At 48.2% G+C, this 14937-nt stretch overlaps 1 protein-coding gene across 1 annotated transcript in view; it reads left to right on the forward strand.

Moving 5' to 3' along the window:
• CDYL (chromodomain Y like) overlaps nt 1-10503 on the forward strand; it is a 175091-nt gene extending 164588 nt beyond the window's left edge. The window contains exons 6-7 of the mRNA XM_021696990.2: nt 7813-7956; nt 8858-10503. Of these exons, the coding sequence (XP_021552665.1) occupies nt 7813-7956; nt 8858-9016 (303 nt within the window). The 3' untranslated portion in view covers nt 9017-10503. The remainder of the gene's footprint in view (nt 1-7812; nt 7957-8857) is intronic.
• Nucleotides 10504-14937: the final 4434 nt, after the last annotated feature.

Genomic DNA, 14937 nt, shown 5'->3' on the forward strand with positions numbered 1-14937 from the left:
ACATCCCGGTGTCCACCACAGTCCACACCTCTTCATACACACTGAGGGGGGCCGCTCTTCCCGGGGAAAGACGTAGAGGGGGATTAGCCACTGATGACTGTACAGGCAAGAACCACCTAGATGTTCAAGTTAGCGGGTAAAAGTATGATGAGAAAATGGATGTTTTGCATCCTCTCATTATTTATGGTGGGAAAAATAGTTAACTTTACAGTAGAGAAGACTGGCAGGCGTCACCTTGCTGAGTGGTCAGAGTCCCCAAAAATAAGACCCGTCGTTGGCCCCCAACCTGCTGCAGCAAGAATGACATGGCGTCGCTCCGCCAGAGTCCTGCCCCGTGGGCATCACCTCTGTCGGGTCTGGAGAGATCACCAGACGAGCCCGGACTGCGGCACAGTCTGCAGGTGCCATGCAGGGCCCTGCCAAAGGGCCACGGCGGTTGGAGAACTCACCGGGAGACCTAGGCGCCGCCCCACACTGGAGGGGACAGAGGGTCCTGACAGCTCCGTGCAGATGCAGGGATCTCAGACGCAGTTCGGGGTCAGAGGAAGGACTTTCCGCGGAAAAATCGCGAACTTTGCAGACAGTCTGGTTTGACTCATAATAACTGTGTTGATGGTAGTTGTCCGGTTTTGATCATTGTAAGATGTCGTAGAAGATGTTAACATTGGAGAGGGCTCGGTAAAGGGTTTATCATTTCTCTACTGCTTTTATAATCTTCCCATAAGTCTAAACTTATTCCCGAAACAAAGTTGAAAGAGGAAGGAGTTTACTGGGCCCACACAGCCCCCACTGCCCCATCTGGTCTCAGAGCCACCCCCATCCTCGTCTTCTCCCTTCCTGTTCCAGTCCCACCCACGGCTGCCGCCTCCGCTGGCCTCAGCGACCCTCCTGTGGTGGAACGCTGCTCCCCCCACCCCGGAGTTGCTGCACTTGTGCGTTGGTGGCTGTGGCCGGGCAGGACCCCAGGTGCCCTCGGGGACCAGCAGAGCCCTGTTTTAAAAGCAGGAGGCAAACGGCCCTCAGATCATTGGTGGGGAGCAGGGCCAGGGGCAGATGCAGCCATGCCCCTTCCCTCCCCTCGTTTCCCAGTCCCGAGTGTTCTTTCTGTCGGGGGCGTGGTACCGTATCAAGGTCTTTGATGCACTACACACACTGTACTCAGAAGGGGGTGCCACGTCCAGGCTGGTACTCCGCCTGCACTAGGGCCATCCCAGCGCGCCATCAAAAGTGGTCGAATAGGACAGGGTCAGAGGACCCATGGTCATGGGCCCACTCCCCCCAGCCCCTTTGCTGTGAGGGGCATCTGGCCTGGCACACCCTATGCCTGCAGACCGGGCACGTTTTGAGCCTCAGAGAGTGGTGCTCATGAGGACCTCAGGCAGGAAAACAAACCCAGACCAGAGTGAGCATCTATTCCTGTGACAACAGTCAACCAGCCACCAAGCGGCCGACCAGCTGGTCTCAGGAGTGTTGCCAAGCAGGTGGCTCGGCATTAGTGTCTTGCTGGAGGCTGGATGTTCTGCGGTGACAGTAACTGAATCAGCCTCAGTGAGTCAGAGTCCGTGCCCTTGAGCTGCATGTCCCACACATCCCACAGCCACTCCGTCTACCTGTCTCTTGTGCTGGCGCCGGGGCAGCCGGCGACCACGCTGGTCTCCCAGAGCTGTTCGGTTCCTCTCTGTGGTGCACGCTCCCTGCTGGACACTGATGTCACACAGCCATGTACACACTTTCCCAGCAATCGACATGCCAGACCCCTTGTCCCCAACCTTCCAGGCCCCTGACCAGCCAGCCAGGCCCTGGGTTGGGTCACTGCGTGTTCTCACCTTGAGCCACCTCTCCTTCCACAGCAGGTGGTGGACAAGGCGCATCCCCTGTCAGGGAGTGTTTCCCTTCGGGGGAGGCTCCCGGGCACTTGCCGGCTGTGTTTCAGTCTGCACACCCGAAAATGGAGCCAGCCCACCCACACCCCAAGCTCGCTCATCAGGACTCCCCCATGTGGCCGGCAGTGTGAGCTGAGGCAGGGCCCTGGTGCAGCAGTGGTGGATGACGTGGGGTCTGGGTCCCCCATGCGGCTTACCTGTGCTGTCTGCTGTCTGTGCCTGATCCCAGCACTGCACCTTACGGCTCGCCTTACACCTAGCAGGCCTGATGGGACTCCGCTCCTGGGGGACATTTCCGGCGTGTGGTCATTTGGTGTCCCGTGGCTAGGTGTTCTGCCTCCGCCAGGGTTCAGTAAACACTCCAGAATTGTTTTTAAGAGGCACATTCTTCTCTGCTGTGAAAAGCGCGGCCTCGCTCCGGAACCCTGGGGGCCTGCATCGTGGTCCTCTCTCTGGCATGTGCCCCAAGCTCCTGGAGGCCTCTTGTCCCACCCGCTGCACAGTCAGGCCTGGCGGCTCTGACATTTCGGCTCCACTCAGCCTGTCCACCACCCCCTCCGTGCTTCTAGAAGCCATCCCAGTAGCCAGGTCACGCCATCTGCTGGGGCACTTGCCAGGGAGTTCCATCTTGTATCTCAGGAGAGCTCCCAAATCAGCAAACTCCCTTGTCCAGCTTTGTGTTCTGGCTCCAAGTCAGGCACCCTTAGAATTCAGCTCCCTGTGTCTTCTTGCAGCTCCTTGGAGGAAGGAAGCGAGTTACAGGCCTAGGGGCCAGGAGAGGAGGTCGGCAGGACTTGAGGGAAGCGATGCTGTCTTGCGGAGAGAGACCTCTGCATTGTCTCTAGGCAAGACGGCAACACTTGTTCCTGTTGGGGACAGAGGGGTCAGAGGAATCTGGGGTTCAACTTTGGGGTGTCCACCTGGAGTCCCTATTCCAGGTTTAAGGGTCTCCTCCTTCCTCCCCTCCCCACCGAGCCCAACAGGTCCTCCCTAGTGGGTGACTCATCTTGTCTGGAGCTGGGCCACTCAGACTAGTAAGTCCTGGGTCTGGATCTGCGCTTTCTCTGCCTTCTTGCTACCCGGGAGCCCCTCTGCTTGTGTCAGTGGCAAAGAGCAGGTACTGTGCCCTCGTGTGAGGATTTTCACTTTGAACCACCGCCAGGGCCGGGAGCTCTGGGTGCTCCACCAGTCCATGAGGGGTGCTCTTTGCAGGCCAGCCAGGGAGCGATCTTGCTCCCAAAGCCCTCTCATCACCGCTTTCTCTCCCATTCCCACCCGTGACAAGGTAGTTTTTCTGGAAGCAGAGGCTGAGATGGATTTGGGCAAGCAGGACACAGGGTCCGCCCCTGTGGCAGGGCAGGGAGGAGGCAGGATTGGGCAGAGGGCATGGGTGAACCGTGTACCGCCCTGGCAGAACTCCTCCCCCAGAGCCCACAGGGAGCCCCCGCTCTCCCGGGGGCCGCGCGGCGTTCAGAGCCTCATCTGCGGGGTTGGCCATGCCGAGGAGCTCTCCCAGAAGGCCCCTGCGAACAGCACTCCTGGCAGCGGGGCAGCAAGTGTTTCTGGGCCGAGGCATCCGGGCAGCACGTCTGTGTCCACCCCAGGGTGGTGCTCCATGTCTCACGGATGAAGAGGTGGGCCCCGTCTGGGTCATTTGTCTTTTTTTCGCCACCCTGCACCCACCCAACAGTTACTACTACCTAGTTCTGGTGGTAGAGTTGTTACCGGGAAAATTACTCTAAGTTCGTTTTGAGTTATTACTGTAAAACAGATTGTTTCCTAACAGCTACTGCCCGTTCTGGGAGTGAAGACTCCTTGCCACGGGTAAAAGCCTTCTACGTGCATCCTGAGGCATTACCGTAGGGGAGACTGAAAGAACTGCGTGATCCAAGGAGGTGTCTGATGTTGATGCAGATACACAGGAAGAGCAGATTGGGGGAAATCCTAAACCTGACATTTAAACACATTCTGGGCAAAGACATTCTGAAATTGGAGTCCTTGGGCCAACAGCTTCTAAGAGGTGGAATGCTTTGAGCCCATTGCATTCAGAACCATAAAGCGCAGGAAGCCGTGACGAAATGAATGGCTGCTCGTCCGGCGGGTGCGTTTTCCCTCGCTGGACATGTCTTGAAAACACATTACTTTTTGCTTCTCCTTGTGATCTCCCGGTGCCACTCGTGATTCTCCCCCGGGGTGCTGGGTCCTGTCTCCCCCCTCCCCGCGGGCACACGCTGCAGCGTCTAGAGACTTGACGGTCACAGCGGAGGTGGAGCTGGGTGCTGCTCGGCGTCCCGCAAATCACAGGACAGCCTCCTCAGCGAGGAGCCGTCTGGACCAGGATGTCGGCAGGCTGAGAAACCCTGCCCTGAAGCAAGAGCAGACAGTTTAAAATCAACTAAAAGTGCAGAGCGTTTGACTAAAACCTGTCGGCAGAAAGTAAGTAAATGCTGCAGGGGTGAGGCATGGTGTGACAGTGCTCCTTGGAAGTGACCCCCCAGATGCCAAGTCCCCTTGGTGAGCTTCCGGCAGGCTGAGGCAAGGCTGCAACAGGATGGGCTTTCCACCCAGGGTTTGTGCACAAGTCTGCAAGAAGGCCAGGAAGGATCCTGTTCCCAGGATAAAAGGAGCAAGCTGCCAAAGCCCCTTTGGAGTGAAGCTGTAGTCACAAGATGTGCAAGTTAGTGTCAGACGGTATCTTCTACAGCTTAGCCCTCCTCGTCCCCAGTGAACATTCAGGGCGTGCCTGGCGCTGCATGGTCACGGTCCCATGGCTCCAGGGCTGTGACAGACACCCTGCAGAGCCTCACTGAGGAGAACGTGAAGCTGGTGAACACGGGCTCCCACTGAGAAAGCTGGCGGCTCTCGTTCCAGATGGTGCGATGCTGGAGAACAGCGCAGTGAATGGCTGATGGCCTCACCCCGAGTTTACCGGAGAGGCTGCCACTCTGGGGAGTTGGGAGCCTGACCCAAGGGAGTAAAGTGGCAGAGCCGCTTTACTCCATGAGGTTCAGACTCCCCAACCCTGGGGCACCTAGGTGGCTCAGCTGGTTAAGCATCTGCCTTCTGCTCAGATCCTGAGCCCGGGGTAAAGTCCCACATCGGGCTCCTTGCTCAGCAGGGAGCCTGCTTCTCCCTACCCCCCCCCCCCCCCCCAGCTTGTGCCCACGCGCTCGCTCGCTCTCTCTCACTCTCTCGGACAAATCTTTTAAAAAAAAAAAAAAAAAAAAGCTCCCCAACCCCTCCCACCCAAGCTGGTCAGGTTTCCTCAACCACACCTCTTAATGTGGTCTTTTGGGCTGAAAAGAAAAGGAAACTCTACTTTCCTCTGGCATTTCTCACTTGTCTGGGTAGTTACACTATAACTTTTTTAAAAAACAGTTGGCCATCTTGTAACAAAATGGCGGCCAGTAAATTTCCAGTGACCGTATCTTTGCAAATCTGTTTCTTGGGTAGAAGTTAGAAACCTCTCATGTTAAAACTACTGGAAATGGAGCATATGGGAACATGCTCATTCAGACGGAGTGTATTTAATCTTACTAATCTTATGGTATCATTTGTTGACTGTAATTTAAACCAACTCACTGCCTGTACTTACATGAGTATTAACAACCTTGAGTCAGTCCCACTTTCGTGCTCTTGGGTGAAGTCAGAAATGCCCTTTGTTGTCTTGCATGTCCAGCCATCAGGAATAGAGAAGACTAAATAGGGAAAGACTCTCCAGGGACTATAACCACGGAGTTAGCCTGGCTCCGAAAGGAGGACATGGTGGCAATGGCAGCTCACCGCCTGTCGGGAGACTGTTCTGATGGCCCAGTTGGCTAGCACAGGCACGTGGGAATCAAGGAAAGGGAGAAGGGAGGAAGAGAACAGTGGTAGGGTTCTGCTCTACCTCCAGAGGGCAACGAGTAATACTCAGAGAAGTGACAGGGTGGGGGGACAGGCCCACAGAGGGACTGGAGAGGGAACACGGGGAGGAGGCTTGCTCTCCCCCACGGCCCACTGTCTACTGGCATGCGTTCGCATCCACGCCCCAAGCTCAGGCCCTGTGGTTCAGGCTGGTCTTGAAAACATGTCACACTTCACTTAAGTGATGTAGTTATGGTGTGGTCTTCACTGTGTGTTGAGAGTGAGAGAAGCACGAAGTAGGAAAACCGTAGAGCTGGGCGCCTGGGTGGCTCAGTCGGTTAAGCGACTGCCTTCGGCTCAGGTCATGATCCTGGAGTCCCGGGATCAAGTCCCGCATCGGGCTCCCTGCTCAGCAGGGAGTCTGCTTCTGCCTCTGCCCCTCCCCCCTCTCATGTGCTCTCTCTCTCTCTCATTCTCTCTGTCTCAAATAAATAAATAAAATCTTTAAAAAAAAAAAAAAACCGTAGAGCACTTCCCACCAAGTCCTTCTGTCAGCACTCCTCTCACCCTTTCTCATCGCGTTTGGACTCGTCTTCTAAAGAACTATCTTAACAGCTAATAGTAAGGTGAAGTCAGGCTTCTAAATGCATTGTTTATTTCAGACCTTCTTTTCACCAAGAAGAGGATGTTCAGTACAGGGGTTTTCAAATAGAACATCTCCAAACTCTTCAAACATCCGTGACTTTGTCCAAGACTTGGCACAAATAACAGGTCCACGCTGGCGCCAAAATAAGTCATGAGTGTGAAGGACTTTAGTCCTTGTGGGGACCCAGCTCTCCACCCTGTTTTCCATCCTCTGCCTGTGTTGAAAGGGTAGTGAGTCAGCCAGACATTTCCTTTGCCAGCTCTTTTTATTTGGGTGTCGTCCGTGCTGTGTGTTCACATGCAGCAAATGTCTCGATGCATTTACAGGAGAATTTTCTTAACAATAGTTTACCTCTTTACCTAGTTTACCTTGGGAGGAAGGTCACCTCCCAAGAGTATGCTTTACCTGAGTCACAGTAGATTATGGTCAAGTTTTTGTCGTGACCACCAGAGTCTTTGGGAAGCTTAGCAGTGCAAGATAAACTGCTTGCAGAAAATTGTCACGTCGGAACAGCACGAAGTTTCCTTGTCAAATAGATTTTCTCCCTATTTTGATATCTGTGAGCCTGTGATTTGAATGAGCTAAACTCCATGCACATTGTGTTGAGACCTTAAGTGATACAGAATCCAAAACAAAGTCAATTTCGTATGTATACATACACATACAGGTACAGATATACCTTCTCTTTAACAAAGATAAGTGTTAATTTCCTCCATTGAGTCATTTGAAGTAACTATAGTCAGACCCTTCTAAGGAGACTACAATAGTGGTCATTTTGGATGCATTCAGGTCCTGAATAGTTGCTTACTTTAATGTCCGAGTGGTAAAATGTGGCCTTCTAAGATAAACTCGAGCAGAAACATTCACTGCCCTTAGAACATTGTCTGTGTATATTGAGAAGAAATCACCATTGGCCTCTCAGATACAGGAAATCTTGAGTAGTAGTTCTGTGACTGATTTCGATCCCTAAAACTACGAATTTTCTAGCTTCGCTTATGCCTCAGGATACTGTTCTGTGTATTGAGTGACTTCACATGTGGGAACGGCTGGGAAGGAGGAGGCAACCGGAGAGGGACATGCCAGGAACTTCAAGCTCACAACAAGTAGACCTTCTCTAAGTGAGATTTCTTGGTTGTGCCCACGTGATTCTGTATTACATCATACAATAAGCCTTTTTTTTTTTTTTTAATTCCCAGTCAGTATGTTACTTCTCTGCGTAGTTGATTGTGCCTCGTTGGATTGCTTCTCCATGCACAGGCTCCAAAACAGTGCACTTTAGCTGGAACCCTGGAGGAAGCACAGCGAGTCCCCAGTGGGGCCCGCACGTTCACACACCCGTCCTCAGTTTGAATTTTTTTAGATGAATTTTCGGGTTGGGTCTTTTCTGCCTGCCTCCCCCTCACATCTCATACCAGTTTCAACTCTTCTTCCTTTCAGGCAAATGAAATGTTGCTCAGTGGACGGAAACTGACAGCCCAGGAGGCGTGCGGCAAAGGCCTGGTCTCCCAGGTGTTTTGGCCTGGGACCTTCACCCAAGAAGTCATGGTTCGCATCAAGGAGCTTGCCTCCTGTAATCCAGTTGTAGGTGGAATTCATTCTCTTACATATGTTACCTTTTTTTTTTCCCCTATGACCTTTCCTCCAGAGAGCTCGCCCATGTAGCAGTGTTTCCAGAGTCCTCTGCCTCTCCTCCCTGCATGGCTGCCTGCATGTGAAATGCTGCTGGAGCTAAAATTGGTTCCACTGCTCCAGATGGGCTCACCTTATCCTCCCGGTTGCAGAGGCCTAAGAATGAAAGGAATGCATTTCAGAAATGTAGGAACTTCAGAATGTCCTATAAAACTCTCCAAACACCATCTATATGGTTCTTTCCTGGTTCCAAAGCTCTTTCCTATAATCATGTTTGCTTCCCATGCCCCCCGCACGCCCCCCACAGTGGATGTAAGCTTCTTTTTGATAAATGTGCTGGATAATATTCAGTCTGGTAACAGAATAGCATGTAGCAAATTAGAAGATGAAATGTTACTGAATATTAACTGACGTGACTCCCATCTAGATTACCTCTGACACGACAGCCCTTGTGAGTAAGATTAAATTTTGGTTAGAAGATCCCCTCAGCAGGTGTTCTCAGAGTTTTCACGGAGCCTCCCAAGGGTCGATACCCAGCACCGGGGCCGCGCTGGCCTGCAGCAGGGGCACGGGGCCCAGGCTGGTTGGTCTCGGTGGGGAGGGCCAGGGTGCAAGCAGCACAGCGCTCCTGAAACAGCTCAACAGCTGAGAAGTCGAGAATTTGCCCACTACCTGGTGTGGATATACCACAGCCGTATCTCGGGCCTGATGTGTATCATGAAAAAAAATGGTAGCCTAATTTTAACAGGTAATTACTCACGATGGATAACTGCCTCCGTAAATTTGGGGACAGATAGAGCCAGTCCTTGCAGATGCGCACCCTTGCTAACTCACTGCTCGTTGTCCGGTCCAGGTGCTGGAAGAATCAAAAGCCCTTGTGCGCTGTAACATGAAGATGGAGCTGGAGCAGGCCAACGAGAGGGAGTGTGAGGTGCTGAAGAAGATCTGGGGCTCGGCGCAAGGGATGGACTCCATGCTGAAGTACCTGCAGAGGAAGATCGATGAGTTCTGATTGGCAGGTGCCTGCTGGTGACACTGGAATTCTAGAGCAGGACATCTGTCGCGCCAGGTTGCCCTCCTCCATCCCCACGGCCTGAAACAAGTTCACTCTTAGCTCACGCTTGGAAGCAGGACTTGCGACATCCAAGCTATTTATTATCAAGGAGTTTTTAAGTACTGTAACTTTAAAATAAATAACTACAAAGCTCCTTTGTCCGAACGTCATTATTTTATACTTAATATACACACAAGTATAAGAGTATAATGGTGAGCTCCAGACTGCTCTTCGAAGCTCTAATTTTTGTTATCTTTAGCTAGTACTGTATAAAAAAAGAAACGAAGTGTGTTTTGCTGGTTTTGGGTGGCAGAAAGGTCTGGAATAATGTTTGTTTTCCTGATTTTTTCCTTCTAGAACAAGAATCTAAAGAGGTATTAGCCAGCCTCCTCTCTCCTGCCCAAGTTAGAGATACAGAAAGATCTGAGATGTGCCTCTGTCTCAAAAGGTACAGATACCTCAGAGATGAAATGTCCTGAATCAAAAGGAAAACTTACCTTGTAGGATAAGTATTTCTGATGAAAAACCCACTGACAAACATACCCCTAAAGTACACTTAGGATTCATGCTGGAAAATCCATTGATTCTTCCTTTTTAGTATGTCCAGTTCTTACCCAGTTAACATGAAGAAACCACTGTCTCTTCAGAAGAAAGCTTGTTTGCAGTATTAGTGAATCACTGAATAGCTTAAGTATGAATTTCTAAGTTATAAGTTAGTCTTAGTGGAGTTTAAAGAGTTTTTCTGACCCTTTTGAAAAAATAACTACATAAGTGCTTCTTGTTGCTGGGTGAGAAATACTACTTTATATACAGTTTTGGTTTTCTATTTGCAGATATGGTTGATGTATTACACCAAAAAAAAAGTATTTTTATGTTTATAAAGTGTAATTTTTAGGTTCACTTAGAATATATTTTATTTAATAAGTTAAAATTCTTTTGGCACACTATTAAATGCAGAAACTCCTTTAAAAAAAAAAAAAAGAACTACCTTATATTCAATGTTTAATGTTCCTGGTCTCTGCTTTCATGTCTACGCACTATGCGGAGTACAGTGTGGTGTCCAAGAGTGCCCTGTGTAAATAGACATTCACATTCCTTTCAGGAGTGGGGACTGATTCCTGATTACAGATGCCTATTATTAGTTAGGCTTCTGAGCTTGCAATCATATTGAATGTATGAAGAATGAAATAAAATCAAAACCTTATTTTTGTACAGTTTGGAAGTTTATACTTAGAACCGACCACCTCCTGACCACGTGGAGAGCTGTACAGTATGTAAATCTGCCTTTACCTTGGATTGGTTGGTGCAGTATTTTTGCATCTGTGGGACCTACTTTTTCGTTCAGTAGTTTGAACTATATATAATAAACTGTACAATCTGTAAAGTTTTTATAGAATAAATATTCAGCTGTGAAAACTGGTTAAATAAAACTAATATTTCTTAACACATTTGAAATGTTCGTCTCATTCTTCACTCCTGAAGTTTCTCAGGGGACGTTTAATCTTTTTCATGAGATACGCCCGTGGGCATACAGCTTCTGTAGAGTTTAGAGAGTAAGTAAGCTTGTGGGACTGTACCTGGAGAGGAGCTGGAATATGACAAGTATTGTCCTCCCAAGACCCGTCTCCTGTACTCCCTCCCCCCCCCAGGCTGCCATTTTTTTCTGAACTTTGTGTCTGTCTCCTCCTCGCTCCTCTGTCAGAGATGCATATTCCTACATACATTCCCTACTTCTGCCTGTTTCTGAACTTTACATTGTATCATGTGAAAGCTTCAGCGATTACTTTAGTATTGAGAGAGTTGGAACTTATTTCTTCTTTGCCCAGACCTACAGTGGAGGTGTTTTCATTGCTGTTTCATAGATAGAGAACCTGAAGTATGAAGTACTTCACATCGGGCTGGGATCTGGCGTCCAGCCCAGGTCAGTGTGGCACAGCCGGCATTCTGGCCGCAGCCCCATAGCGTCTTTTTCCTAGAATTTACAAAGGGAACAAATTCAGTTGGGTTCTCCTCAAATTAGGGATCCGACTACACCATCCTGGGTTTTGCCTTCCCCGGGCCATGTTGGCCACATCCCCCCTTCTCTGAAGCAAAACTTTTCATGTTCCAACTTCTGGCTCATGAATTGAGCCCAACTAGGAGGAAGAACGGACAACTTGAAATCCTGACGTCCGTGCCCAGTGTTGGTGACGGTGGCAGGAAATGCTGTCCTTCAGATTGGTGGAAGTCTAAATTGGTTCAGCTTCAGAGGAGAGTTTGACCAAATCCAGCAATTCCACGTATAAGGATTCATCATAAGGAATGAATTCTTGCAGGACATACGAAAATTAAGATACATATGCAATTAAATTCATCTCGGGGTTTTTCCTAACAATGAAGAGCTGGAAATGGCATACACATTCATCAGTAGAGTTTTGAGTATGCCACACCATACAATGAATACACAGCTGTTAAAAAAGAATAAAGTATTTATAAACCTTAGGTGAAAAAAGCATGTTCTAGAGCAACCTATGTCAAAAACACCCATTGTATGCTTAAGAGCTTAAAAGCTATGCACAAAAACCAGGCTCCCTTCTGCTTATGAGGTCCTCTCCCCCAGTGCTTCCCAGCTACTGCGTTTAGATACGGCTCAGCCCTTGGCATGTAGAGGTGGAAAGCCAGACAGAGACGGGCACTGCTGCCCACTTAGGCCTCTGAGTAGGGCCAACCCTTCTTGGGCTTCATTGCTCATCTGTGCTAAGGGTGAAACAGCTAGCACGTCCCCTGCAGGATGTGCCAGGCACTGTTCCAAACACTTGTGGGTATTAGCTCATAGGTTTTTTGAGGGAACTCCATTTCCAAGGAATATTTATTAAGGTGCCATAAATATACAATCACTATAAAATGAGAGCTCTCAAATCTTTGGATAGGCTGATTTAGTTTCTGGTGACTCTGACAGGACCAGTGAAGACAAGAAATCAGAAGAACACTGGACTTTGAAGATCTTTGAAGGAAATCATGCCCATTACGTAAGAGGAGAGAAGCGTGGAGAGCTGCTGGCCAGGCCGCTCCTACTGCCCCTCGGCCTCATTGCTCGGTTGGGAGTGAAGGAGGGGTAACCCAGGTCTCTGGGCAAAGCAGGAGCCCAGTGGGCCAGGGGCCAGCCTCCATGACCAACTCTCTCCCTTAACCACACCACAGAGGCTTCAACCCACTCCTACATTACTTACTCACTTATACTAGTATGAACAAATGTTACTCTCCAAAGGAAGGAAATTGTGTACGTTGCAGGAGAATTGGCACTTAACCAAATACAAGCACATATCTTAGGGACAGCCTGGGGATACGGGGTTCTGTCAGCTGAGTCTGTCACTGCTCTCAGGAAGCTCAGTCTCATCTGCTTTCCCCAAATCCAACTAGCCCATCTGGTGGCCTCTCTGTTACTGACCTTTCTATCCTCCCATAACCAGCTTTGCCCAGTCCATGCCTTTCCTGCCCTGGAGTGCACTCTAGAGGCCTGCAGAACATGCCAGGGAGAGCCCTGGTCTTCACAGGAATAGAGACTCAGGGTAGGTGAAAGTCCTCCAAGAGGACTTAGCCCTGTAGTAAAGCCCAGAACTGCAGAGCGGGAGAGGATCTGTGACGTGGCGTGCATCTGTTCATACACAAGGAGACTGAGACTAGAGGTGTCAAGTGACCCTTTCGTCATTATACAGCCTGTAGGGACAGCCTAGAAGTGGCCTGGCATCCAGGAATAGCTAGTGTTCTTCACACTCCATTGTTGCCTGCCTGCCTGCCTTCAGCACCTTTACTGGCCAAAATCAGAATGAGATGAACACTGGCTACAGGTAGTGTAGAGTGGTGGTTCTCAAGCTTTGTTGCATATTAGAATCACCTATAAAGCTTTGAAAATTCTTAATGCCTTGACTGTACGTGAAAACAAATCACGATCCCTGAGCTGGGATCCATGCATCTGGGGTATTTGACCCAGGTAGCTTAACTTGTCTGTGCCTGGGAGTGGTGATGGTTAGGAACGTGGCCTGGAGAACTCAGTGCTTTCTGGTATCTCATGGATCTGATTCTGTGGGTGGCAGTGGGGCAGAGTGGGTGGTTTGAGGCTGCTTGGCGGCTTGGGATTTAGGGCTTTTTCCAGTGGAGGCTGGCCCTACCTAGAGAGTTTTGATGGTTTACAAACTGTTTCTGCATCTGGAGGGGCTGGACCAGTCCACAAAACCTTCAATACTAGCATCTAGAAATAAACATCCCCAATCTTTGGCAACAGAGGAAGGACTGCCTATATCCCAGGAAACTCCTCTCTGTTCTCTAGAGAACATCCTGACAGTATCTCTGAAGACACTCTGAAAATGGCACTGAAAATGGACTTGAACATTGGTTTAAGAGTTACTTTTTTGGTGAGGGGAAACTTAAGTTAAAAGCCAACTTTATGATCTTAGAGCCATATCATGTCCTTAGAAGACTAATAAGTTGTTTAATACAAACATTTTTAAAAATAAAAGCTAAGGTCTAATGAGTTTTGACATTAATTCCTATTTTCCTAATTTTACATTGTATTCTAAAACTGGGAGATGTATATCTATATCAATATCCATACAGACTATATATATAATCACCCATGTGAAACACCCTGGATAAAACAACTAGACATAAGATTACAAGGAAATAGAACACCTGAACAACGGTATAGACCATATAGGTAACTAGACTTATTGTGGGGATCATTTCATGATGTATAAAAATACTGAATCACTATGATGTACAACTGAAATTAATAAGATATTGCATGTCAAGTGTACTTCAATTAAAAAATGTAGACCTAACATCTATAGAACCCTCCACCCAGCAGCAGAATACATATTCTTCTCAAGGGCACATGGAATATTTTCCATAACAGAACATAGGTTAGGCAATAAAACAAGTCTGAATGAATTTAACAAGATTCAAATCATAGAAAGCGTATCCTTCAACCACAGTGGAATGGAGTTAGATATGAACAAATTTAGGAAATAGAAAAATATGTGGAAATTAAACCTCACATTCTTAAAAAAAAAAAAAACCTTCACAAGAGAAATTAGAAAAGATCCAGAGGTGAATGAAATTGAAAACACAATGTAACAAAACATAATAAATTAATAACAAAACACCAATATTTAAAAAAATAGAAAATAGACACCAAATCAATAACCTAACATTCTACCTTAAGAAACTAGAAAAAGGGGCGCCTGGGTGGCTCAGTTGGTTAAGCGACTGCCTTCGGCTCAGGTCATGATCCTGGAGTCCCGGGATCGAGTCCCGCATCGGGCTCCCTGCTCGGCAGGGAGTCTGCTTTGCCCTCCGACCCTATCCCCTCTCATGTGTTCTCTCTCATTCTCTCTCTCTCAAATAAATAAATAAAATCTTTAAAAAAAAAAAAAAAAGAAACTAGAAAAAGAAGAGCAAACTAAACCCACAGCAAACAGAATGAAGGAAATAAAAATGATTAGAGCAGATATAAATGAAATGGAGAATATAGAAACAATAGAAAAAATCAAGGAAATTTCTTTGAAAAGCTTAATGAGACTAATCAAGGAAAAAAGAGAGAATACCCAAATTACTAAAACCAGGAGTGAAAGAGGGACAGTACTACCAACCCTATAGAAGTAAAAAGAATTGTAAGGGAAAACTGTGAACAATTGTATGCCAACAAATTAGGTAAAGTACATGAGTTGAATTAATTCCTAGAAAGATGAAAACTACTGAAACTGACTTAAGAAGAAATAGAAAACCTGCATACACACCTATAACAAGGAAAGAGATGAATTAAGTAATCAAAAAGCTTCCCACTAAGAAAAGCCCAGGACCAGGCTTCATTCATTAATTCTATCAAATGCTTAAAAAGTAAT

This window comes from Neomonachus schauinslandi, chromosome 8 (genome assembly GCF_002201575.2).
Source record: "Neomonachus schauinslandi chromosome 8, ASM220157v2, whole genome shotgun sequence".
Taxonomy (NCBI): Eukaryota; Metazoa; Chordata; class Mammalia; order Carnivora; family Phocidae; genus Neomonachus; species Neomonachus schauinslandi.